Genomic DNA, 24,703 nt, shown 5'->3' on the forward strand with positions numbered 1-24,703 from the left:
GTGATCTCTCATTACCTTGAGTCCTAACAACCAGTTAAGCTCCCCTAGGTCCGATATCTCGAAGAATTCAAGCAGCTGCACCTTAAAATGCTTGATGTGGGAGATATGGTTGGCGGTGACGGCCATATCATTGACAGATACAGTGATGACGATGTGTTTATCCTTAGCGCATTTGAAGTAGACCGCCTGGTTGACTTTTGACCGCATGAAGCCCAGCTTCACGAAAATGTCTGCTAACTCTTCTGCCCACTCAAAGCCTGCTTGCTTCAGTCCAGGTAAGCTTCTCAGCAACTTTAACACCTTTCCTCGCTGTCCATCCTTCAGATAGCCAGGCGGTGCCCTCATGTAGATCTCCTCCTGGATGCTTGCATAGAGGTACACACTTTTGATATCAACTTGGTGTATCTCCCAGTCTCTCTGCATGGCCATCGTTAGAATGGTGTGAATGATGCTCATGTTGGCGGTTGGCGCGAACGTGTCAAAATAGTTGACACCATACTGCTGTCTCTGACCATTAGTAACTAGATGAGCCCAGAGTTTGAGTTTCTCCCTGTCAGGACTGTGTTTGGTAGCTAAAATGAAATGGCACAGGATTAGATTGGCACTGCGAGGTGCATCTACTATCTCCCATGTCCCAAGCTTCTCAAGCTGGCTGATTTCATAATTTAGAGCTTCCTGCCACTCAACTCCATCTGGGCCATTCAAAGCTTGTTGCAAGGTTGGTTCTTGTTCTGCAGCTGCCAAAGCAAGGTGGATATGCAATTCTTCATCCAGTAAGTCCAACTCTGACACTTCTAGCAAGGATTTGATCACGACTGACACCATCTCTCCTTCCTGTAGTCTTGCATAGTACCCAGGAAGAGGTCTGTTTCACATGACACGTGGCGCTGGCAGCAGCATGATAGATCACTTGGTGGTTGGCCTGGGTGGAGTAGAGGGTGGTTTAGGAATGGTCTGGATGCTTTGTGCATTGCTGGGATTGCTGGGGATGTCACTCGTGGTGGTGGAACTGTTTGGCTCCCCCTTGTCCATGACATCCTCTGGCACCATGACCTCTGTGGGCGCGAAAGTGATGCTGCACTCCATGGAAATGCGATGTTTTGTCAACCAGTAGACCCTATACCCCTTGCTCTCGACATCCACTCTGATGAAGATAGCCTCTTCCGCCCTTGCCTCCAACTTACCCGTCTCCAGGAGATGGACATAGACCCTCCTCCCAAATTCATGTGCTTGCGCTAAGCTTGGCTTTGCATGTTGAATGATTTCGTAGGGCGTAGTTGTAGGGGTTGCATGGGAAGGGAGTCGGTTCTTCAACCAGGTCACATAGCCGACCGCTTCAGCCCACAGGTACTTTGGCAAGTCCTTTGTGATAAGCATTGTGCATGCATGTTCTACTAATGTTCGATTAAGGTGTTCCACCATGCTGTTCTGCTGGGGTGAGTCATGTACTGTCAATTGACACAAGTAGTCGTCAAAATCTGCGCTGAGATATTCTCCTCCTCAGTTCAAACAGACTTTTGCCAGGAGAACACCTGGCAATTGATGCACTAGCCATGCCTCATATGCCTTGAACGCGGTGAGTGCCTCACTTTTGAGCTTCAAAAATTGAAGTTTTGTCTGATGACTATAGTCATCAGTAAAGCTGATATAGTATAGGCATCCCCTAAACTCACAGTTTGCACTGGCCCCCAGAGATTCGTATGCACCAACTCTCTGTATCTGAGTGCACGTCTTGTACTTTCGTCTGGGAAGGGCTTTCGGGCTGACTTCGCTTTGACGCAGACATCACAGAACTCCGGCTTCAAGTTAGTGTCAATTTCAATGCCCCTGATCAGGTCCTTTTTCACCGCGTCCATGATGGCGGTTTGGGATACATGTCCGAGGATGTGATGCGCCTTGTTGACAGTGAGCCTTGTGGTTGCAACATTGGTGTGATGTCTCTGACGACTTGCCACCACACTATATAGACCCTCGACTTGAGGAATCTCTGCTATGACGCAGCATGGGGGCCCTTTTGACAGGATCTTGCACATCCGGCCTTCAAACAGGACAGCAAGGCCACCTGCCGTGATGTGATTAGTGGAGATGAGGGTAAAAGCCATGGTAGGCATGTATAGCACATTCTTCAGTGTTACTGTCATGCACTTCTCACTGAGTGGTAGGTCGATCTGGACATTGCCTCATCCAATCGCGCTGAGAGTCGAACTATCTGCAGTATGGACATCTTGGGGAGGAATGGTAACGAAGTTGGTGAACTTTGATCAATCTGGGCAGAAATGCGATGTTGCACCCGAATCCATGATTGCGCCTCTCTTCTCAATAGGTAAGCCCAGGTCTCTCACTACACTCGCTAAGTCTGACGTGACAAAAGTGTATTGATCTTGGGACTTGGCTTCTGCTGCAGAGTTAGCCGCTTGCTTCTGTGTCTTTTCACCTCTCTTCCTCTGCTGGTTTGGACCTTGCCCTTCTTTTCCCCCTCCAGGTCTCCAACAGTCCATCTTGTAATGGCCCTTTCAGTCGTAGTTAAAACAGGTAACGTCTGGGTTGGTCTTATTGGTGGAGGATGGTGAAGTCCGGCCTTTGCCTCTCGTCTCCTTTGCAGCAAGAGCTGCACTAGCTCCCTTCTTGCCAGGACGTCATTCAGTGAGCTGTCTGTGTTCGTACTCCTCAGTTATGATGGTGACTAGCTCATAGGAGGTGATGGGAGTTTTGGTGATCTTTGAGGCAGCTGTGATGGATGACAGGAGTGGGTGATATGATTTGGGGAGGGAACCAAGGATGATCTGCATCGGCAATCGTGATGCCCATGCCTGCAAGCAGTTCGTGGAGCCTCATGAGCTCAGCAAAGTGAGATCCGACATCTCCTCCCTCATTGCACTTCATCTCTTGCATCTGTTGACGTAAGTCTATCTGGACCAGCTCTGTCTTCCCCTCATGGATTTGACATATCTCTTCCCAGATCCTCAATGTGTCCTTCAGCTTCTGGATGTGCAGTAATAGCCAATCAGACATTGTGCTAAATGTCTGCTGCTTTAGTAGCGAGTTTTTCTGATGGTACTCGTCAATCTGCTTATCGAGTTCATCATAGTCTGCCTGTGTAGGTGTCGTCCTGTCCAGCTTCACGATAGCCTTTGTTTTCGGGTCAATCGTGAAGGGTTTCAGCTCACTTGCTCGACCGTCAGTATACCACATCAGACCTCTAGCACCAATAGCTGTTAATGTCTGTTCCTTATAGGTTATCCAGTTCGAGCTGTCTTTGGCAAGCTTCAAGACATTAAGCAGGGTTGTGTTGGAGCTAGGGAGCGAAGTATCCACGGTCGAGACAGGGCTCATAACCTGTGGTGAGTAATAAATCACAGGCCTTTGGGGACGATCTAATAGACAAGTATAATCTCAGTCTCTTGAAAGAAGCTCGTCTAACGAGCCATGTACCTAATAGACAAGTATACTAGGGACTCGTTAGTTGCATTCTAATTGATAAGTAGAGACTATTAACTCAAGTTAAAATATGTAAGTAGGTCAAGACTGTCATCCCTTAACCGTTACACCAAAAGGCAGTGATAATGAAAGCTCATGTTTCATTATCTTGGACAGTATTTATGCTGATTATGGGAACTCAGGTAAGCCACCAGGCTTACACTCTCCCATTTTTCAGATCTTTTTTTTTATCCCCCCACCAGTGCTGGTTCCCAATCACATGGCACTGTGGTTTGGTGTGGGAATTTGATCTGAAATGGGAGGCACAAACGGCCGCCCCAAGGGCAAACCTTGAAATTTGCCCTGGAGCGGGTTGGAACGCCCGACCTCCTGCAAACCTTGAGCTTTCATTATCACTGCCTTTTGGTGTAATGGTTAAGGGACAACAGTCTTGACCTACTTACATATAATGAAAGCTCAAGGTTTGCAGGAGGTCAGGTGTTCCAACCCACTCTGGGGCAAATTTCAAGGTTCACCCTTGGGGCGGTCGTTTGTGCCTCCCGTTTCGGATCAAATTCCCACACCAAACCACAGTGCCATGTGATTGGGAACCAGCACTGGTGGGGGGATAAAAAAGATCTGAAAATGTGGGAGAGTGTAAGCCTGGTGGCTTACCTGAGTTCCCATAATCAGCATAAAGATAATGAAACATGAGCTTTCATTCTCAGTCTCTTGAAAGAAGCTGAGATGCGCTCATGCTACTGCTGGCGTTCTTATAGTAAACTGGATAGTAATGAAAAATATATCAAACAAATAGGTAGGTTATTGCAGGACATGAGCCGACATCAACATGTTGCTTGTCAATGTCCATTTTGGCTTGGGCTCGGACCACCTGTCACTCTCCCTCCTCAACCATTTAGGATCGGTTGGTCTTCTTCGACTCTGATTGCTCAGATCGTTCGGACTCCAACACTACTAGCTACACACTTGCAAGTACTGTAGAGATACGACACTAGGTTCGTCACAGGTCACAGCCCTTGATGAATCAAATCTATTTGGTGTGACCGTCACATGGATTTTGGCGGGACGAAGCTAATTTGTGACATATGGAAAAAAAACATAAGAAAAAACATAGGTTGTGCACTAATAGGACCAGAAATCATCATACATTGAATTTGCGATGTGTCTACACTTTCCACGCCCATACTCAACCTTCAGAACACTGTTCGAGCCACCTTCCACATCTTCAGCAGCAATGTCACCCACATCATAGACTTCGGAGTGGTTTGCACACGAAAGTCCACCATCTGCATTGATACGGCAGTCAGAACGGACGTGTTCACCCCTGGAAGCCATATGGTCAAGAAGTGCATCCATTGGCACGTCACTGGGATTCAACTCCGATAGCATTAGTGGCCTCGTCCTCTGACTCGGAGTCTGTTGCCTGGTCGACGCTGTCAGTCTTGTACTGAGCAGTAGCAATCCTCGCCCATCCAGCTAGATCGTTCTTCTGAACATCGCGTAAATATTGCAATGCCTCCCGACTTGTGAGACTCGCAAACGAGAGATTGAACTTCTCCCCGGCCTTACACTGGAGTCTCCAAGTCCACTCGTTACCATTCAGCGCTATGCAAGGTGAATCCATGACAAGCTGAAGCAAGTTGCTGCAATCACGAAGCAGCATGTCAGAATGACAGGCACTTGAAAATGGATCATAGACTCACCTGGCAGGCTTTAAGACCACGGAGTCTCCAAGTCCACTCATTACCATTCAGAGCTATGTGAGGCGAATCCATGACAAGCTGAAGCAAGTTGCTGCAATCACAAAGCAGCATGTCCGATGGTCACTGTTCACCCGCGGGCAAATCTATTTGGGTATGGTCACAGGTCGCATGGACATTCGAACCTGTGACACTGAGTGTGACGTAGTCACAGGCTGCACATGACGAACCTAGTGTCGTATCTCTACAGTACTGCGGGTAGCAGGTGTACCTGTCATACCTGCTACCTGTACATGACCCTTACAGTGACCTGCACCCCTCAGTACCCTTGGGTATAAGGGTATGGGTAGTTGACGGGTACAGGTGTGGGTTAGGGTCATCACACCTGCAGGTTTACCCCTGTCGAACCCTAGTTCTGACTTGAATTGGAGATTTGGTGTTTGTCTGGCTTGCAGGGTGGAGTTGCTGATATGATGAACAAGCTGATGTGTTGTAGTCTCCCAGCCAGACCTATATATATAAGGAGGAGGACAGACATTCCTTCTTTAAGTAGATGCAACACGACTTGGTCATGACAAGGCACTTTGTGACCATTTAATTGTTGCCATTACACGTGATCCCAGAGGTGTCTGGGGACATCACGGCTTGACTAAGCAGGAGGAGACCAAACAACGAGTTGATCAGTCCTTGTTGCAGTAGTCCTCGTATATACTACCACAAGTCGGGCGTTATGCTGAGCCATATCTTCAGCGTGCACGCATCTGAGCTGCTCATCATCGAAGTTATCACGATGGACTTGCTGCTTAAGGACCTTGCGACTCGGCTCCAGCCATTTCTGCAAATCAACAAAAGCCTCTGGTAAAATTCCGGCAGTAGCAAAGTCTAAACATGGAGCATGCAGGTGCCTGAACACCATGGCAGTACGCTGCTATCAGCTGCATTTGGTACCACGACTGGTGGACAACTATCACACTAGCTGCTTGGGTGATTGATTTTCACCTGTTCGTCACCCATCACCCGTTCGTTGATGCGATACCAGCTTCAAGTTGTGGATGGGTGATTATTCTGGAGGTACTAAAAACCCGGTACGTTGGTGATTCGATTTCACTACTTGATCACCTTGCACCTGCTCGCCACCACTCTTGTGGGTGTTTTGCACCTACCCCAACAGGTTATTCGAACCTCCTTCCAGTTTCAAAGTGGGTGTCGTTTTTATTTGTACAAAATATTTTCATCGTCTTATCCGAATCCTCGGTCTGGGGGTACCTTAACTATTCTTAGTACATACCAAACTGCGCATCATCAGTATGCCCTGCCAGCTGGTCCGGGTTCGTCGGAGAATTGAACGCTGAACAACTGTACCACGGCCATCAGGACAGCTATTCAGCTAGAGTAGTCGATGATGCTTTGGATGCTTGTTGGATGTCACCTTGTCTTATGGTCACTAGCAGCGCAAGTCCCCTTGGGCTTCTCACCTGATGGCAAGCAGGAGTCACCGGAACTCGGATCTCTATCTAGGACAACTGGATCATATAACTCAGCTAGCCCTCTGGACTCGGGTAGCCTCGACACGACACCTTGGCAGCTTGATGAGCTACCTCCTGCTAATGCAACTGGGCACTTTGTGTTTGAAACTGTAAATTCGTTGCTCCAGCATTGGCCAAACACGCGCTATCGGAATGGTCAGTCTTATCCTGATCTTGGGACGAGTATCTGATACGGTGTTATCACTGACCACCAGGCCATGCAATTGTTCCGGGTGTCATTCCAAAAGGCACCTTATTGTATCATGGAGCTTTCAGCGACGAAATTCCTACGGTTCCTGAGTGGACGGCCACAGATCCGGAACACTCTGTCCTCTTCTGCCGAGGCTTGTCCGATACAGGATGTTGGCATTTGACGCTTGCAGCAACACGTCCCCTCAAAGTCCTTTATTTTGACGGGACCAGCGCAGCCAATACCAGAGATGGTACTCTCGACACTCAGGATATCATTGCATGGGGAGAGTTGAGACCCGACTGGTGGTTGAACGAGGTACAGCGCCTCGAAGATTTGTGCAAATGGGGTGCACCGTACGCTGTTGATGGTTATGTTCGGTAGGCCAATATGCCTAGTATCATCTCGTTATAGTATCGAACTTTTTTTTACAGAATGGAAATGGATTTGTATGTTCTTAATTGTCGCATAGTGCTCTTCAACTGATAGTGATGGATCCGCATAAGTGAAGTCATGCTCTGTGATTTTACGGCTGGCGTAGAAGTTGTCTCCTGGTCTAACCTTGCCAGCCTTGTCATACCGGTTTCTATAATCCCAGGAATTCCAAATACATACAGCAAGTCTCTATGTTTCCGTCTTCCTCGTGTCTTTCTGATGTATATATCTAGTGAATCGCATGTTCGAAGTGATGCACGCCGGGTCATGGCACAATCGATACCCTGGGGATACACGAATTAACCTTGATTTGGCTGGAATCGTCTCGCTGTACGACACAACCATCGCACCATCACTCGTTGATTCACGCGCCGGCCAGGAGCGGTGCGACCACCGCGTACAAGGCATATCTTCCGTAGATTTGAAGGTGGTGAGGCAGAGCGTCTCTCGCGCCTTAGAGCGGCATCAGGGCGACTTTAGTGGCATCGACTGGAAAACTCTTTTCAGAGTCATCGTGGAACGTTACTCAGACCGCCTTGACTTGATGGACTACCTTCTCAATCACACCTCGGAAAATGACACGCCTTGGGACCAAGCAAGCAAGGTGCATGTCCAGCTGCGCGTGATGCTCACGCCATACATTTTCCACACTAGTGTTCCCCCCAGCGCATCCTATGACTCAGCTCATTCCTGGGCGACACCAGTGTTCAAAGCATGCGGGACTGTGCACACATCGTCCATCGCATCATATAGTTCAAGCTTGAACCATTCCGAACGCCTACTGTTGAATGCAGTACAAGAAACTACACGCGAGATATGTCGCATTATCACAAAGATGTGGGCTGCTGGCGTCGTTGCAGGTCTTGATCCATATCTTCCCCGTGATTCCCCTTCAGACGCCGCAGAAATTGCCCGCCTGATAGATACGTGGAGGCAAGAAATAAGTGATTTGATGGCTTGGCTTGATTGGAGCGTGTGGGTTAGGTGTCATCCAGCTTGCGGGCCTGAGGTAAACGTCTTGACATCATCCACTGCCTGCATTTTACCTGCGTTTCCTTTAGGAAATGTGCTACCTTCCCACTTGGCCCATAAACGAGCCGAGAGGTCGGAGGCCAGACCGTCCTCCATATAAACAACATGATACTATCAATGCGTCCTTCCCAGACAGACTATCTGTCAAGAACGGATTCCTTATGCAGCTGGCGGGTTCGCAGGATGATGAATGGAGGAAGCCCCAGCCCAAGTGCATTAGGCGAGTTGAGCCATATGGTTTCTAGGTTTTCATCGGAAGCGAGTACTTGACAGCATCCTTCCAGTAGGACTGGAGACCTCTTTCTTACTGAAATATAGATGTTTTGGACACCGTATGCGACGTACTACTACCCACATGTCTTTTCTTTTGCCCAGGTTTAGATGGGATGCAGCCTTGTGTCAATGATCTAGGATTATAGAAGACCATGTACGCATACTTCGTGGAGATTCTCCACCATCAACAATCATACAGACCGGCCCTGTGTATCAATACCAACATACACAGCCGACAAGGGTTCTCAGACTTTCTGTTCTCCTACTAGGGGGAGTAATGCTACTAGATGCATACATCGCTCGACTGCTTATGCATCACCCATTCATCCATGCATTTCTCGGATTCTCTCTCGTGTCAGTGCTGCGTCTGTCCCGACGCCCGACATGTGACATGGTGCCGTCTGTCCGATGCGCGATTGTATTGCATCTCCCCTTGTACCTGCATGAGTAGCACCTCATACACCTCCGCTCAATGTCGGTCGTACTTTTTTCGCCAGCTTTAAGTTTTTTACATTCTTTCGTGCTTTCGTCATCAACTCCAATTCTTAGCACTCGCCACGATTCGACGCAACGCAGGGATGGTGATGAGTTTTGGGCAAACGGTATCCCAGCTGGGATATCTGCTACACCCTGCCTTGTATGGCAGCTTCTAGGAGGAAGGGATAATTATTTATGTGCTTTTGGAATTCGTCAGAAAACCACAGCGCGTGACGAAGATGTGGTATAAACCCCCGCAAATGCCTTCTTCAAGCGCAAGTTAATTCAAATAAGTGGACGTGACAGAATCGGCGATTTTCTCCCCGCTGGTGGAAAACGCGGACCGTAGGCGAGCCCTCCTGATATTCAAGCTTATCTGCTGGTCCCGTTTTTTCTCGTCAACCAATTGCACAATACATAAATTTAGGTGAAAGACACACCAACACATACCGGTGGTTCCTATGCCTTTATATAAGAGACCCCTGACCTCTCCTGACCCTGTCTGAACTCGAGCTGCCCACCCACACAGCCATGTCGCTCACGGTGAGTCGTAAACACTTTGAATATGGACATGACAGCTGAAACATTCAAGGTCGAATCCATCACTGCCCAGGAGGAAGCATGCCGCCTCCCCTCGTTCGACAGTAATGTGGCCTGGGAGATCGGAAATATCATCCGCACCAACGTCCAACAAAAGTTCACGCGCCCCGCCGTCGTCTACATCGCACATGCGAACTCATCCCAGCTCTTCTTCTTCGCCACTTCAGGACCTGGCACACTCCCGGACAACATGCACTGGGTGAAGCGCAAGGAAGCAGTAGTGCTCCGCTGGGGATGCTCGACGATGGGGATGAGATTGTCTCTGCAGACCCGGGGAATGACGCTACAGGAAAAGTTTGAAATGAGCGACCCGAGCATATATGCGGTGCATGGCGGCGGTTTCCCAGTGAAGGTGAAGGGTGTGGAGGGGGTCATCGGTGTGATAGTGGTTAGTGGTCTTGCGCAGGAGGATGACCATGGCGTCATTGTGGATGGTATCAAAGAATACCTTGCGAAGAATCCTTGAGCAATCGGTCCGTAAGTCGTACGTCACTGACAAATACATCGCATTGACAAGGCGTTTACTCAGAATCAAGGGGAAATATTAAGGCGGTGTAATTGTGTTTATTTCTAACCTGAATGCAAAAGAATAAGTTTGATGCGTTCATGAACAGCTTTCCTCATCAGAGTTCTGGGGTCTGTGGCAGCTAAATAATGATTGGACTCGTCTCCAAAGTGCATAGCGATCTTGCGTCCACCTCGATGATGCATTGCGATCAGAGCGGAAGCTCGATGTCTTCATAGATGATCTGTGTCTCGGTTGGGGTTCAACCATGACAGTATCCTGCACATGGAATAATTCAACAAGGCTCTAAAATCTTCACATGATCGAACTTACGTGTGCGATGGAGATCACTGGGTCTGCTGTGTCAGCAGGCAACATTTGATCTTTTCCCGACAATTGCCCGTCGTTGACATTATCATTTGGAGTATGATCTGCAAGAGTCGCCTCTAGGACCGAATTTTGTTCGGCGTCATCCATCTCTCTCGGGCTCGGAGGAAAATCACCTCCTGGAGGTAAATCGGAGATGGGGGACACTAACACTTCGTCGTGGTTAGCGCTTGTGCTGTTGATGGAAGAGAGGCTGCCATCCTCAAAAGTATGAAGCGAGACCAAATAAGACGACCCGTCTGAAAACGAGTGACAGTCAAAAATGCTGAGATGTCGTCGCCCCTGGTGCACGTTCAACATACATATTCGTTAGGTAGACAGGAGATCAGACCTTGCCGCAGAATGATCCGAGCTCTACGTTGGAGAGATTTGGTGCCGCAATGAGCTCACCAACATCCTCGATAAAGGGCTCCTCGGGATGAATTAAGGGTAATTGGTCGGCGATAGGAAGTGAGTCTATCAGCTGAAGCTTCAATGTCACGCTAGCCTGGTATATGCGAGGGGCACCATTCCGCCCTTGTACGTGCACATGCCTCAAAATATGTGAGACGACTAGAAAAATGTTAGCAAATTTTCTGATGACTTATAAAAGCTGCAGGACCTTTTGTTTGTGTTGATGTAGGTAGCTGCATCCAGTCACCAGATGACGCAAGGAGCACATCCTTGCAGAAAGCACGTTTTGCTAATAAGTGGATGCATATAGGCCAGTCCTCTCTCACTGAACTATTGAGAAGGCGGCTGTTGAGATATAACCATTCGCACGATAGGAAACGTCTTACAATTCAAATGACTCATTCCAGGCGTACTTTCCACGGTCGGACACACGAGTTCGCTGGCGAACATTATCGACGCTGACCTCCACGTAGCATCTATAAGGCCCAGGCGGGCACTCTGGATCGTCTGGTACTATCGAGACACTGATATCTGTGGATAACGATCATCGGTGAGCATCCTGCGGCGTAGATCATTGTAATTCACTTGCCAGAAACCTGGACGTGGTAATAGAGTTTCCGCCTTCCTCCATACGATCGCGTTGGGAGATAATCCATTCAAAGCCAGCAGCAGAAACTGACTGAGCACGAGGGCAGCGTAGTTTTAAGAGAAGGGGGAGCCATTTTGTCAGACGCCATGTCCGGCGCTGATGCACAGCAACGGTTTGATGTCTTCCCATGGTTGTAAGTAGAACAAATGCTGTTAGCCTACAAGCTGTCCGTACAACGTCGGAAAGTCATCATGATTCAAACTCGTCTTCAACAGGATCAAGTTGATGCTTCTTACTGGCAGAACGTATACGTAGGACAACGTTGTGAGAAGCTTCATCGGAGAAAAAGCGCCTCGACTAACAGAGACAGCCCTAATGAGATACTGCACAAATATGCATCAACACAACGCGCGTCCGTGGTGCACGCGGTATGAAGGACATTCCTTAGCCTAAACTTTAGCACTTGCCCTTGTACAGATCATGGTGGCATCAACAAGTGAGCAAGTGAGTTGTCACACTACGGTCACTGATTATCATGATATTCATTCAAATTACAGTTAACAGCGCTTGCTGGAACGACAGTTGGTGAGCAACCACCTGGATCGAATGCCCCCACATAGAATTAACACCTTCAGTCGTTCATCCTTTGGTCCTGCTCTCCGTTACTGATCATCATGCGCGCACCGTCTCGCGCACTTCATCAAAGCGTGTTGTTGGCGTTCTCCTGGGTCAGGACAACGGCAAGACTGTTAATGTTGCCAATTCCTTCGGGATCCCGTTCGAGGAGGATGAAAGAGATAGCAAGACGTGGTTCCTAGATCATAACTATATTGAAGGGATGTACGATATGTTCAAGAAAGTCAACGGTACGTTCCTCATCACACGAGCAATAAACATAGATGCTGAGTGAGATTGCAGCAAAGGAGCGGATGATTGGATGGTACCACACGGGACCAAAGCTACGAGCCTCGGACCAGGAAATTAACGACCTCTTTAAGCGTTACATTGCGAAACCAGTGATGGTTATCGTTGATGTACGACCGCAGGCTGTTGGAATTCCAACGGATGCATACTTTGCAGTAGAAGAGATCAAAGACGTATGCCTTTCCTCCTTTGTAATATATATTTGTACCGATTTTTATGGCTTCAGGATGGCACGGAAACACGGAAGACATTCCTTCACGTTCCTTCTGCAATAGAAGCTGAGGAAGCTGAGGAAATTGGAGTCGAACATCTCCTGCGCGACATCAAAGACTCAACGACCACAACTCTCTCAACACGTGTTTCTGAGCAACTCGCATCACTCCAAGGACTTCAATCCCGACTACAAGACGTGCACAAGTATCTCCTGGATGTTGCATCAGGCACGATGCCAGTCAATCACCAAATAATTTACCACCTGCAAGACGCACTCAACCTACTTCCTGACTTGAGCAATCCGGTGACAACACAGAGCTTCGCGTCAAGCACGAATGATCAACTACTAGTTGTCTATTTGAGCAGTCTGCTACGTGCTGTCATCGCGTTGCATGCTCTAGTGGACAACAAAGCCACGATAGGGCGAGCCGAGCAAGAAGAAGGCGGTGATGAGAAGGACAAGGATAAAAAGACGGCTAACGGAGACGCGAAAAAGTCAGAGGATACCAAGAAGGATGGGGAGAAGGGAAAGGACTCCAGTAAAAAGGACGCAGACAAAGGACTATGATGGAGGCAGGTCGCCGTATGTTCAGTACTTATCGTGGCTATCGATCGCATCATTCATCGACCGGCTTGCTGCGCAAAGACGAGCTTGGCTACTTACATAGTTCTCCCCGAAATGGATGAACATGTGATGAGCACGTGCCCGATGAAGTGCCGTGTGATTATGGAAGCACTTCTTTTTTCTTTCTCCACCTTGAGGCTTTTTTTGTGTTCCTCCTCTCTTCACTCCACTCCACAATCTTTCAGAAAAGTACGTCGATTTTTTGACTAGGATATTCACCTTTGTCCAATCCACTTTTTGCGTTGAGACCGTCAACGGCTGCGTGAATCGTGCACGGACCCCTAACCATGATTTTTAGGATCTCTTCTCAATATGTCTGGCGCTCGTGGATGTTTTAACTGTGGAGGCTGTGCGTGGTGTTTCCGTGTTGTCTGTTCCCCAGCTTTTGAGCAATTCCTCGTCGATATGGCGAATGAAATGCCCTACAGCCATTGCTATTTGCTTCTTCCTTATTTACATCTTCGAAATTCGTGTGCGGTGCTGACGAGGATCGCTATGTTCTTTTCTCATATATACCGATGACGCATGTTATCGTCGACGACTCGCACAAAATCGCAATATATTGCATTGCTCGTCATCTCTGACTCTCTGCCGTGCTTCGTTCTGTACCACCGATCTCATGAAGACAGTCGGCCATCAAGCTGCTAACTGCCCTAAGGCAGGCACTCCTACTTGGTAACTATTGATCTTGTTTATGCTGGGCATCGTCTCATTTTCGCTCGTCTCATTTAGCTACAACTGTACGTTAACTATCAGTCCATTTTTACACGGTGTTCACGAGGTCTGCAGGTGGCATGGAGGGTCATGTTTCTCGTGATTGCACGATGGAAGTCAAAGCCAAGTCTTGCTACAAATGTGGTCAAGAGGGTCACATTGTATGTTTGTTCGGGGATCGCGGTTAATCTTTTTACTCATCGCATTCAGTCTCGCGATTGCCCCGAAGGCGGTGCTTCAGGCGGTGGTGGCGGCGGCTATGGTGGAGGATTCTCTTCCCAGGAGTGCTACCGCTGCGGCAAGGCCGGTCATATTGCCCGCGCATGTCCTGAGGCCGCGGGGGGCAACACTAGCTACGGAGGTGGTGGCAACTATGGTTCCTTTGGCGGAGGCTCGAAGTCTTGGTTTGTCTTGGTTTTATTCGTCTTACATTTGCACTGATTTGCCATACGTAGCTACACCTGCGGCGGTGTAGGCCATTTGTCGCGCGACTGTGTTCAAGGTTCTAAGTGCTATAACTGCTCGGGTGTGGTACGTTGCTATGCACATATGAGGTACTCGAGCTCATGGTACTCGCCGAATTAGGGTCACATTAGCCGTGACTGTCCCCAACCTCAGAGGCGCGCCTGCTACACGTGTGGTTCAGAAGGGTGAGCATCTCCCTGTCATGCCCGTTGTTCTTTTGTTAATCTCCGTCTCAGCCACATTTCTCGTGACTGTCCCGGTGCCGGTGCTGCTGAGGATGCTTGAGTGATGTGATATCCATGTATTCCTAGTTGCTTCAGTGCTTAATCTTGATCTCTTGGTGGTTCGCTGTTGAAATCGTTTGGATCTGTTACTCCGTACTGGCAGAATATTAGCAGCTATTCGCTTAATGTCACTGTACAAGTTCGTGTTAGAGTTGGGGGGTGTATGAGGCATTTATGACCCGGTTTGCGCCGATCGCGCAAAATCCGCCAGCCGAGCTATTTTTTCCACGCTCTGTTACCCGCTAATTTCCACTCACTCAACTCCTCCCCTCCCCGTCTACCGACTCCTGCTTTCTTTGATTCTCCCCCATGCAAGCCATTCGCCTGGCGCGTCCTAGAGTCTCCCTGCGCCGTCTGGCGACGACCGCTCAGGTACCCACCTCCGGACCCTCCTCGTCCGTGACCGCGTCTGTTATCCCTCTCTCCAACGTCGAGGCACAATGGGAAAAGATGTCTCAGAGTGACCAGGCAGTTGTCCACCGGCAGCTCGAGGAGTTGCAGAAGAAGGACTGGAAGTCGCTCTCCCTGGATGAGAAAAAAGCTGGTGCGTGTTGTCCTCCTTCCGCTGCCTCTGTTGAAGTGTCTGATTAATGTCCTTTTGGCCTGTTGTTTTATTCAAAATCGTGCACTATCGTGACGTTTGGGTTGATTCAAATTTGCTTCTTTCCGTGTAATGTGTGTCAATAGCATACTATGTTGCCTTTGGCCCGCATGGACCCCGGGCTTCTGTCAGCCCACCTGGCCAGGGCCTCAAGGTTTTCCTTAGCACCCTGGGCCTTGTCGGTGTCGCTGGACTGCTCACCTTGGCCATCCGCTCGCGAGGTACTTTTTCCCTTTTTTTCGTGTCGCTGAACTCTAATATATATACCCCTGAACCTTAGCTCCGCCTCCACCGAAAACGATTACACGTGAATGGGAGGAAGCCAGCAACCAACGTGCACTCGAGCAAAAGATGAACCCCATTACGGGTCTGTGTCTTCCTCTGCAGATGTGTTTTCATAGTGCTTACGTCCAGCTTGACACACAGGTATATCATCGGAAGGGTATTCCGGGAAGGGCTTCGTCACCAAATAAGTTCATTTTGGGCCTCGTTCTCTACTGCTTATTCGTGCGGTCGTTGTTCCGTGCGTCTGCTGTGAAGAGAAAAAGACTTACATTATTTGCATATACCGTAGAGGCTGCCTTTCTTTGCTTCACATCTGCAATTGCAAAACCGCATCTGCCAGAATCCTTCTGTGTGATCGTGTGATGTATGTCATTTAAGCAGTACACAACGATGGAACGGCGCCGCTCGCGCTTAGCTTGGTAACATTGCGTTTGCAAAGTAATCGATTAAAAATGACCCCACCGTAAGTGTGGCAAAATTAGGCTGGAAACATAATGTATGTTAGGTGACAGGCGGGCACATTCATGGGCAGGCAACTGCTAGATTGCCGGGTACGATTAAGACGCTTCCGGGTCGGGAGCACATGATTCTACGCCACCAACATTCAGCACCAGTGACAAAGACACTCCACGACATCACCGTGCACTGCGAAGTGATGGTTGGAGGGCAGTGAAAGTCATGTCAAAGCAAATCGTGAAAAATGCAAATGGACCGACGGGAGCTGAGCAATTGACAAGCTCTTGGCACCTGGCTGACAGGTCTAAATACACCCCTGGAACCTAGGCCTGACTCCTGTCGACATTTGCAGTGCAAAATCACAGGTCGTGATGCAACTCTGTTCGAAGGTAAATAATAAAAGAACGGCTGGCAAATTGTTTTATAGCCATTTTGTGGGCAAGACAGAGGGCACTGCCGCAACGCCGAGAAGATCGCCGCCGTCATTCGGAAGGCGGGACGATGATCGATAGCAAGAAAGAGACATGAAGCGAGGAACCGCTGCCAAGGCCTGCTCGAACTCTTGAGTCTCGAACATGGTTCTGCACGGGTGGTTCCGACCTGAGGTGTCACCTCAGCATGACTATGCAATTAGCCAAACAATGCACACACCATCAACACACCATAGCAAGGTTTTGCGCCTGCAAAAGTATACAATCGCTACCAAATAGATGACGTGCTTTAAATCATGTGGGCACTACTGAATTGTATCTGTTGGGTGTTCTAAAGAGGCTGTGAAACTGCACCATTAGAACGTATGATTGATGGCAAGTAGTGGCGATCTACTTTAAATGCGACAATGTTGATGTGTTTAGGGATAGGTTGTAGGTCCGGTGCCCGAGGCTGAAACAACGTTAGGCGCAACTACGAAATTTCAACTCGCACCCGAAAATCGGAGCCCACACATTAATGAAGAGCCTTCTGCAACTTCGGGTGAGCTCCGAGCGGAACAGATCACACAAGAATGATGTAGAAAAACTAGCATATGCTCAGCGGGTTCTAAATCTCGTCGGAGATAGTGGATATTTCGTACTCGCCGTCTTGTGAACTCGTTTCATTTTGATGTCCGCATGATGGTAACTGCCATGCTGCGAGCTCTGGTGTTGTTATCCAGTCTAGAGCCATCTCTGCCCACCGTGCGAGGCAGGAGAGTAAAACGTCAGAGTAAATCACGAAGGTGGTGAAACTCCCAGCGACGAAGCGGCTTCCGCGGGTTGAAAGTCAAGTCAACCGGACAGCTTACAAGATGCCCGCGAAGTACGCATCAACATTTCATTGAAAAAAATTACTCCTCTCAGGGCAGGCAAAACCGCTCACTGATCGGGTACCACGGAGGAGAGCTCCAGCCAATCTATTTCGGATATATGATCATAATGGGAATTAAAGCATTCAGTCGCTAGTCAAGCAAGACACCGACGTCTAACTAGACCGCCGCGCTCTTCCCTACACTTTTGACCTCCTCGGGGTTCAGGTGCACCTGTGTGGAATAACACATCATCAGAAATGCACCGGGAAAGATTGAGAAGGGCGCACCTGCGGTCCACCAACACCATTTTCCCATTGTTGGTATTTTAGCGCGGTTGTACCTCTCTTCTCAGCTACGACACGCTCAGACTCTTTCAACGACTGACGAACAGCCCGTGCGGTGATCTGGGCATATTTGTTGTACCTTCAAAAGCCACGTCAATGGATGAACGAACTGCAGCAGAATCGACAGAACACGAACGTGAAAAAGTTTCTCCAGGTTGCACTGCTCATTGTGGAGGACGTTGAAGTTGAAGAATATTGTTCGTGCTTGATGTGGTCAAACGAAGTCCTTTCCGGAAATGTCCGTGCCATGGCCCATTGCCTAAAGTGGCGTATGTAATTGGACTGTGGGGACCGCTGCCCATACCTCCACCCTGACTCTCACCCTCGCTTGATTCTTCAGCTCTTGTATTTGTTTTTCTAGACCATCATAAACGACGCGAAATACATAGAGCCATAATGGCAGGGATTACGTGGCATTATGTTCTCAAATTTATCATCACAGGTATGATATATGATTTGGCACTACTAGTATTCCGGTATGAGCTGATTGCTCAATAACCGGGTTCACAGGCGATGCTGGAGTTGGAAAGTCATCTTTACTTGTTCGCTTGACAGACCAACGCTTCCTCGCGAATCCCGACCCGACAGTGCGTGCTTTCGCATACCTATTACCGAAGCTGAAACACCGCCCCTGTTACCCCTAGCTAGGAGTAGAATTCGGCTCAAAGTTGATCGATATACCCGAGGAAGGGAAGGTTGTCAAGCTACAATGTACGTCCCCACACCCGTTCTCCTGGGACACGCATTTCATGTAATGGGCTATGCAGGCTGGGATACCGCTGGAACTGAGTCCTTCAGGTCGATTACACGGTCATACTACCGTGGCGCCGCGGGCTGCTTGCTTGTTTATGACGTGACATCTCGAACGAGTACGCACCAAATACCGATTCATCTCCAGCCGTCTACTAAGAATTGGATATCAGGTTTCATAAACGCGCAGTCGTGGCTTGCAGATGTGCGGGAACATGCCGACCCTCACCTAACTTGCATACTAGTCGGAAATAAAGTCGATCTATGCGATGAGGAAACAGAGGGCTCGTTGGGTAGACGAAGAGAAGTTTCTCTAGACGAGGCAGGTGAATGGGCTAAAAAGGAGGGATTGCTATTCTTAGAAGCAAGCGCAAAATCGGGGACGAACGTTGAATCGGCGTTTGAACAAGCTTCGCGCGATATTCTCCATAAGATCAAGAGTGGCGTTTTTGATGATGATCGAGTGAGTGTTGCCCCACTAACATCTCCCTGACGCCATCCATCTCTGACATATGTTACCCTAGTCCCCAGGAGTGAAGCTGTCAAAGCCAGCAAATGGAAACCTTGCCCTGGATCAAGCCTCAAATATAAAGGGATGCTGTTCATGAGGAATATATTATGTGCAACATTATACATAAGGTTGCTGTACTCTACTCTACTGTGGTTGTGGGACTATAGTTATTACTCTGTATTGCCGAAAATGCGCAGGATTATGGGACTCGTACTGTATCTGGAATGAGATCCCGCGCTAGGGTATCCTGGGCATACAGATGATACAGAACTTTTGCGTGTGTGTGAATGCAAGGGAGTGGCGCAAGTTTTGTCCAACACTTCTACACGACTTCTGATGGCCGTCGGAATCACATGCGTCCATATTTCATACCCTCCGCCACTATCATATCATGATCAACGCCGCAACGAGTCTGCATACTCCTGCAGCTGCTGTACGAATCCAAAATTGGGTTCGGCAGATCTTCGTCTCGTTTTGACGTACTGGATAGCTTGTGCTGGAGTCCAGCCGTACTCCGCTATGAGAAATGCACAAACCACGCTGGTGCTGCGGCTCACTCCCTCCATGCAGTGTACGAGAACCCGTGCGTTTGGATCGTGCAGTGCGCTGCGGATGAAGGCGGTTGCGGACGGAAGGTGGGCGGCGAGCTCGGAGAATGGAAGATCCTCGAGGGGGTACTGTGCACGATGGATAGGTAGTTCATGTGGTATTGCAACGTATCCACGCATTGCGGAGAGGATGTGGGTGATGCCCAGCGTGGTGAGCGCAGCAGGGTTTTCTGCGAAGGATAGGTCTGAGACATATAGTCTTGGCAGTATCTCTGATGCGCCCGGTGTTCGGAGCTGGTAAGGGGTCTGGGACATGGGTGATGGTGTCCAGTTTGACATGCTAGAAGAGTGACTGCCGGTATGTGATGACAGGGTGAGCCTCCCGCGTTGCTAGAATATATATGAGCATAATGGGAAGCAAACGAAGATATATGACGATGGGACACAACAGGCAAGTGAGGATGTAGGCAGTAGGAAGGCCGGCTAAAACACGACTCACCATGACAACTCTGACAAGCGCAGCAGTGAATGTCGAAAGCGCACAAGTTTAGAACCGTCGAAGTAGAAGCAACGGAGGAAGGTGGTTTGAGTTAAGAAAAGGAGCTGTAGGAACTTGGTGCGAGAATAGTGATACCACGAGGCGGGTACCCTTACTTTAGCCGGCCGAGATCTAAGGACATAGGCCTCTTTATGAACGAAGAGATTAAGCCAGCCAAGAAGAAGGCAGCAGACAAACAGCCTTCGTGTAAGATCTGGGCTGGATTTGCCCGGACCTGAGCCGATACTAGGATAGAACGGCGTCCTCAGCGGACGTCGGGAAGGCACGGCCCTTGGGCGGGGTTCGTCTTAGTTAGTCCTGTAAGGGGGAGCAGAGCTTTTGGTGGGACTAAAGTAGGACAAAGTCTGTACACTGTGAGAGCTCACGAAATAATTTGTACAGCCTTCCGCGACTTCGCTCATCAAATGGAATCTCGTCCATATTAGTGGCAGGTTCAGGGACGTCAAGACACGCGGACGAGGCTATGCATGACACTGCTCCGAAGTGGGAACCAATAATCTTGGCCCCGGCTGTCGTCTAACTCAAGTACCCGCATATGGTGCAGGTGCAACGCGTGTAGAAAGAATGTATACTTATATCTTCTTTCCACAACAGTTCAAAGGAAAACAAGCATATCCATGCAGCTAACGCAATGTGAAAGAAAGAAAGACGAAGAAATGAAACATAGCTTGGCAGACCCAAAAACATTTTACATGGCATACTGTCAAGAAAATTTCGCGATCAAAGAATGGACGTAACAATTTCGGAGCGGCATCGTAACAAGTCTGGCCTATAAAACAGATGGCCCAGTCTAAATGAGATCGCTAGAAAGGACATGTCAGAGCTTGATCATTCATGTATCAATCCCGCAGTAAGGTACTCACGCGACATTCAGAGGCATCTCGTCAATCTGAGTGTTGTAGAATTCTGCACGCGAACCTTAGTACCCAATCCCACAGTAGACAAATTAGTACTCACGTTCAATATCTCTCAGCATTCTGACATCTTCGGTTGTCACAAAGTTGATGGCAACACCCTTACGTCCGAAACGCCCGCCGCGACCGATGCGATGAATGTAGTTTTCTCTGTTTGTCGGCAGGTCATAGTTGATGACTAGCGACACCTGTTGCACGTCTATACCGCGGGCCAAGAGATCTGTCGTGATCAGGACACGGGATGAACCTGAGCGGAACTCCTTCATCAGGACTTCACGCTGTTTCTGCTCCATGTCTCCGTGCTGGATAAATGATCCGATCAGAGGGGTTACAGACTGAGACAATGCCGCAATTACTGACCATAGCCGACACCGTGAACTCGCGCGAGTGCATTTTCTCTGTCAACCAATCGACCTTCCGCCTCGTATTGCAGAAGATGACGGCTTGCGTGATCGTGACTGTCTCGTAAAGGTCGCAAAGAGTGTCCAACTTCCATTCCTCTTTCTCCACAGCAATGTAGAATTGCTTGATACCCTCAAGCGTCAACTCGTCCCTCTTCACAAGAATTCGAACGGGGTCACGCATGAACTTCTTCGTCACCTCCAAAACGTCAGCAGGCATCGTGGCGGAAAGGAGCACCACTTGAGTCTCCTGCGGTAGGAGCTGGAACAACTCGTAGATCTGGTCCTTGAACCCACGGGACAACATCTCATCAGCCTCGTCAAGACAGAAAATCTTGATGGTGTCAGTGCGCAGAGCTCTCCGGTTGATCATGTCATATACGCGTCCAGGAGTGCCAACAACGACTTGCACACCCTCCTGAAGCTTAGCCATGTCCTCGCGAACGTTTGTGCCGCCAACACACGCATGACACTCGATGTTCATGTAATCGCCGAGCGCGATGACGACTTTCTGGATCTGTTGAGCAAGCTCACGGGTAGGTGCCAGAATAAGAGCTTGGCACCCTTTGATAGACATATCCAACTGCTGAAGGATGGAGATGGAGAACGTGGCGGTCTTGCCGGTTCCAGATTGCGCTTGGGCAATGACATCGTGACCCTTCACAACAGGGACGATAGCACGCTGCTGAATCGCGGAAGGCCTCTCAAAACTATTTCAAAGCATTGACGATTTAACACTGAATAAATAATGAAGGCGCTTACCCGTAAGCGTAGACACCACGGAGAAGCTCAGCTTTCAGATCCATGTTGTCGAAGCTGTTTTACACTACATCAGAACCTGGTTCTGCAAGACCGAAACAGCAGTTTGACGTACTTATCTACGACCTGGTCCCAGTTGGACTCGATCTCATTCTCCGCAACATCCTGTAGCGTTTCTTCTCTGAGTCCACAGGAGTGTCATAATATTAGTAAATGCACCAAATTGCAAGGGGAGCAGGACGGGATACATACGCTGACATGAGTATAGTTTATTTTTTGTATCCAAGGGTCGACTACTGTAGTCGATGATGCTTGGATTGTAGTGGGTTGTGTCCGGTGAGCGTATCGATCGACTTCTAACCCACTGATCAAATTTTCCGTGTCTTCCTTGGGTCAGTGGCTGAAGCGGAATATGCCGTCTGTTTTGAAGCTCCGAACTTCACGTGTTGTCGGTGCCGAACAATGCGACTCTAGCGTATCCAGTCTTTGCTCAAGGCGATCAGATATCGCTGATATTCGCGCTATACAACTGAACGTTCAACGTTCATTGATGCATTGATGGACTCTGATCAATCTGATTATCGGGCTCGTACGTATTTTCAAAGTTGAAAACACTGACGAGCATTGCTTTCATGTCAAAGTTATCTAGTACAGCCTCCTCTGCCGCATCAACAGCAGACCTCTCATGAAAAACATCGCATCCTCCTAGTTTACAGTACAAGAAAGCTACACACAACCGACAACTAGCTGAACGTCACGATTGATGATGATATGACACGTTTTTATATTCTTTCGATCGACCAACCCTCCCATCCTACCCTCTTCCCAATACACGGTCCTTCTTTCAGCGTAAACGTGACGTCGTCCAACTTCGCCATGATTTTCGCGGTGATCACAGCTGCAGCTGGTGGTGCCCAACTTGCCGCTACACATTTGAGCTTTCCGTGCCCGAAAGCGTATAACTGATCCCTTCTAGCACCGGAATGGCTAGCATGGAACCGCATAGGATTGAAGGATTCAGGATCACTGCCATAGAGAATAGATTTATGCGCCTCTTCGACGTCAGCCACCTCTATGGATGGAACAAATGGCCGCTTCCACCACGGCACGTCTACGGAGCGAGTGATATGACGAGTCGGGGGGTATAGTCTGAGAACCTCGCTGACGACCGCCTCGACACTAGGCCGCGCTCCTGTCCCTTCGTTTGTGAGGGCACGGAACTGATCGTCAGTGGGGTTCTCATTATATGAGAGAAAGGCCTCGCGCAGCAGGCAATCGCGGTTAGAATATACGACCGCAATTGCTGCAACGCGCCACATGGTCTCGTACGCGGGGATGATGAGGTTGAGCGGATTGGTTCTATCTGGAACCCATCTAGTGATGTGATGGTTGATGCGGTCAAGCACTTCTGTAGGTAGAGCGCTGCTTGATTTGGATTGCGCCCAACGGTCGTTGATGGCTTGGGTCACGAATGCGACGTCTGCGGGGGCCAGATCTTCGATATCTGTCCCCAGCAGCCCTGCCAAGACGACACTGAGCGTGACTGATTGCGCGAAGGTGGCGTAGTCAAGGCTCTCTGCAGTGTCAAGGAACCTGTTCACGCAGGCTTCAGCAACATCAGCAACCCTCGACCACCCATCCCTCGCGCTGACGGCAGTTATTAGAGCTTTGGCTTCGTGGGTGAAATCGTCATGTACGTGTGGGTCGCTGCTGACGAACGTGCTGGAAATACCAAGCGCCTTTACCAGGCGCTGGTTGGGTATGGAGCGCGCGCGTAATAACGCGGAGATGGGGAGGTCAGGGGGACTCAACAAGGCCCGTATAGCCTGGACACTGGTGTGTACCCTTGTCCTCGGGGTCACGAGCGCTTTGGCTATGACTGCGGCAACGATTGCCGCAGTAGAGAAGATCAACACAATAGTATGAGGCATGCGGGGTGTCGACTGGAAGAACTTCCATTCGCTCCTTGCCTCAGTACTTATCCAGGTGGCTTAGCGTCATCCATTCTCCGATCGCTAGCTTTCAAAGCATATGTGCGTAACCTTCTTAGAGTTCAGAACATTCGTGGCTCGAACTTTGATGCCACGAGTTTTTACTCAAAGATATTTCAATAGCCGCATACTCGGGACTCACATTCGAATCACCCTTGTCTCCCAAACAGATCTGGGGGCCGGCAGCACGACATTATCAGGAAGCCTTCACTTTGTGATTGCTTTAAAGTGCAATTATGAACGGGTGGTCATCAGAACTCTCATTGAAATGAAGCTTGTTTAGGCGCTTAGCGTGCAGCAAGGGGATCTAGGCTGTGTTCCGCGATACGCAATCACCACTTGACGTGATTCAAGTCCTTCAAAATCCTTCTTAGGCTCCCGGCGATCCTTTATCCATTGAACACGAGGTTTCCTGTGGTGTATATGGTGCCTTGTTCCAACTTGGAACCTCATTTGGTTCCGACATGAGGTAAATTCATGTCCAAACTTATCCGTCATACCAGCCCCAACACCATAGCTTAGGTCAATA

At 49.1% G+C, this 24,703-nt stretch overlaps 12 protein-coding genes across 12 annotated transcripts; 6 read left to right on the top strand and 6 right to left on the bottom strand.

The window, feature by feature from the left end:
* Nucleotides 1-4,560: 4,560 nt before the first annotated feature.
* On the bottom strand, nucleotides 4,561-5,359 carry EDB91DRAFT_1332568 (uncharacterized protein; the record flags this gene model as incomplete). Its single annotated transcript, XM_041325401.1, has 3 exons — nucleotides 5,142-5,359; nucleotides 4,806-5,081; nucleotides 4,561-4,762 (listed from the first exon to the last, which is right to left on the bottom strand). The coding sequence occupies exons 1-3, from the start codon at nucleotides 5,186-5,188 to the stop codon at nucleotides 4,561-4,563; spliced, it is 525 nt and encodes a 174-aa protein (XP_041184686.1). The 5' UTR covers nucleotides 5,189-5,359.
* Nucleotides 5,360-6,549: 1,190 nt separating this feature from the next.
* Nucleotides 6,550-8,566, top strand: EDB91DRAFT_1040720 (uncharacterized protein; the record flags this gene model as incomplete). Its single annotated transcript, XM_041312882.1, has 6 exons — nucleotides 6,550-6,820; nucleotides 6,880-7,234; nucleotides 7,289-7,303; nucleotides 7,361-7,482; nucleotides 7,523-8,298; nucleotides 8,351-8,566. The coding sequence occupies 6 exons, from the start codon at nucleotides 6,550-6,552 to the stop codon at nucleotides 8,564-8,566; spliced, it is 1,755 nt and encodes a 584-aa protein (XP_041184687.1).
* A 463-nt stretch (nucleotides 8,567-9,029) lies between these two features.
* On the top strand, nucleotides 9,030-9,487 carry EDB91DRAFT_39886 (uncharacterized protein). The gene has a single exon (XM_041327119.1). It carries the CDS (start codon nucleotides 9,067-9,069, stop codon nucleotides 9,319-9,321), a length of 255 nt encoding a protein of 84 aa, XP_041184688.1. The 5' UTR covers nucleotides 9,030-9,066; the 3' UTR covers nucleotides 9,322-9,487.
* Nucleotides 9,488-9,602: 115 nt separating this feature from the next.
* Nucleotides 9,603-10,137, top strand: EDB91DRAFT_1076775 (uncharacterized protein; the record flags this gene model as incomplete). Its single annotated transcript, XM_041314885.1, has 2 exons — nucleotides 9,603-9,614; nucleotides 9,664-10,137. The coding sequence occupies 2 exons, from the start codon at nucleotides 9,603-9,605 to the stop codon at nucleotides 10,135-10,137; spliced, it is 486 nt and encodes a 161-aa protein (XP_041184689.1).
* Nucleotides 10,138-10,275: 138 nt separating this feature from the next.
* Nucleotides 10,276-11,734, bottom strand: EDB91DRAFT_1241905 (uncharacterized protein; the record flags this gene model as incomplete). The annotated part of the gene is made up of 6 exons (XM_041322131.1): nucleotides 10,276-10,455; nucleotides 10,510-10,845; nucleotides 10,895-11,115; nucleotides 11,165-11,286; nucleotides 11,343-11,487; nucleotides 11,542-11,734. The coding sequence occupies 6 exons, from the start codon at nucleotides 11,732-11,734 to the stop codon at nucleotides 10,276-10,278; spliced, it is 1,197 nt and encodes a 398-aa protein (XP_041184690.1).
* Nucleotides 11,735-11,881: 147 nt separating this feature from the next.
* EDB91DRAFT_1094858 (maintenance of mitochondrial structure and function-domain-containing protein) lies at nucleotides 11,882-13,407 on the top strand. The gene is made up of 5 exons (XM_041316900.1): nucleotides 11,882-12,049; nucleotides 12,103-12,130; nucleotides 12,181-12,411; nucleotides 12,464-12,642; nucleotides 12,696-13,407. Exons 1-5 carry the CDS (start codon nucleotides 12,026-12,028, stop codon nucleotides 13,248-13,250), a joined length of 1,017 nt encoding a protein of 338 aa, XP_041184691.1. The 5' UTR covers nucleotides 11,882-12,025; the 3' UTR covers nucleotides 13,251-13,407.
* Nucleotides 13,408-14,964: 1,557 nt separating this feature from the next.
* Nucleotides 14,965-16,000, top strand: EDB91DRAFT_39711 (COX4, subunit IV of cytochrome c oxidase). The gene is made up of 4 exons (XM_041327112.1): nucleotides 14,965-15,314; nucleotides 15,458-15,592; nucleotides 15,652-15,738; nucleotides 15,798-16,000. The coding sequence occupies exons 1-4, from the start codon at nucleotides 15,080-15,082 to the stop codon at nucleotides 15,842-15,844; spliced, it is 504 nt and encodes a 167-aa protein (XP_041184692.1). The 5' UTR covers nucleotides 14,965-15,079; the 3' UTR covers nucleotides 15,845-16,000.
* Nucleotides 16,001-17,574: 1,574 nt separating this feature from the next.
* Nucleotides 17,575-17,909, bottom strand: EDB91DRAFT_1042007 (mitochondrial ATP synthase epsilon chain-domain-containing protein; the record flags this gene model as incomplete). The annotated part of the gene is made up of 3 exons (XM_041312967.1): nucleotides 17,575-17,628; nucleotides 17,685-17,820; nucleotides 17,878-17,909. The coding sequence occupies 3 exons, from the start codon at nucleotides 17,907-17,909 to the stop codon at nucleotides 17,575-17,577; spliced, it is 222 nt and encodes a 73-aa protein (XP_041184693.1).
* Nucleotides 17,910-18,137: 228 nt separating this feature from the next.
* EDB91DRAFT_1041533 (P-loop containing nucleoside triphosphate hydrolase protein) lies at nucleotides 18,138-19,099 on the top strand (the record flags this gene model as incomplete). Its single annotated transcript, XM_041312934.1, has 6 exons — nucleotides 18,138-18,183; nucleotides 18,252-18,328; nucleotides 18,386-18,452; nucleotides 18,509-18,610; nucleotides 18,665-18,954; nucleotides 19,016-19,099. The coding sequence occupies 6 exons, from the start codon at nucleotides 18,138-18,140 to the stop codon at nucleotides 19,097-19,099; spliced, it is 666 nt and encodes a 221-aa protein (XP_041184694.1).
* Nucleotides 19,100-19,397: 298 nt separating this feature from the next.
* EDB91DRAFT_1241911 (phosphotyrosine protein) lies at nucleotides 19,398-19,889 on the bottom strand (the record flags this gene model as incomplete). Its single annotated transcript, XM_041322132.1, has 1 exon — nucleotides 19,398-19,889. One exon carries the CDS (start codon nucleotides 19,887-19,889, stop codon nucleotides 19,398-19,400), a length of 492 nt encoding a protein of 163 aa, XP_041184695.1.
* Nucleotides 19,890-20,478: 589 nt separating this feature from the next.
* On the bottom strand, nucleotides 20,479-22,536 carry EDB91DRAFT_1094883 (P-loop containing nucleoside triphosphate hydrolase protein). The gene is made up of 7 exons (XM_041316901.1): nucleotides 22,436-22,536; nucleotides 22,299-22,364; nucleotides 22,187-22,240; nucleotides 21,384-22,134; nucleotides 21,067-21,325; nucleotides 20,973-21,015; nucleotides 20,479-20,912 (listed from the first exon to the last, which is right to left on the bottom strand). The coding sequence occupies exons 1-7, from the start codon at nucleotides 22,441-22,443 to the stop codon at nucleotides 20,900-20,902; spliced, it is 1,194 nt and encodes a 397-aa protein (XP_041184696.1). The 5' UTR covers nucleotides 22,444-22,536; the 3' UTR covers nucleotides 20,479-20,899.
* A 136-nt stretch (nucleotides 22,537-22,672) lies between these two features.
* EDB91DRAFT_40164 (uncharacterized protein) lies at nucleotides 22,673-24,467 on the bottom strand. Its single transcript, XM_041327130.1, has one exon. It carries the CDS (start codon nucleotides 24,112-24,114, stop codon nucleotides 22,966-22,968), a length of 1,149 nt encoding a protein of 382 aa, XP_041184697.1. The 5' UTR covers nucleotides 24,115-24,467; the 3' UTR covers nucleotides 22,673-22,965.
* Nucleotides 24,468-24,703: the final 236 nt, after the last annotated feature.

The sequence above is a fragment of the Suillus paluster genome (genome assembly GCF_016628075.1).
Source record: "Suillus paluster strain FC165 chromosome Unknown EDB91scaffold_1, whole genome shotgun sequence".
Lineage (NCBI taxonomy): Eukaryota > Fungi > Basidiomycota > Agaricomycetes > Boletales > Suillaceae > Suillus > Suillus paluster.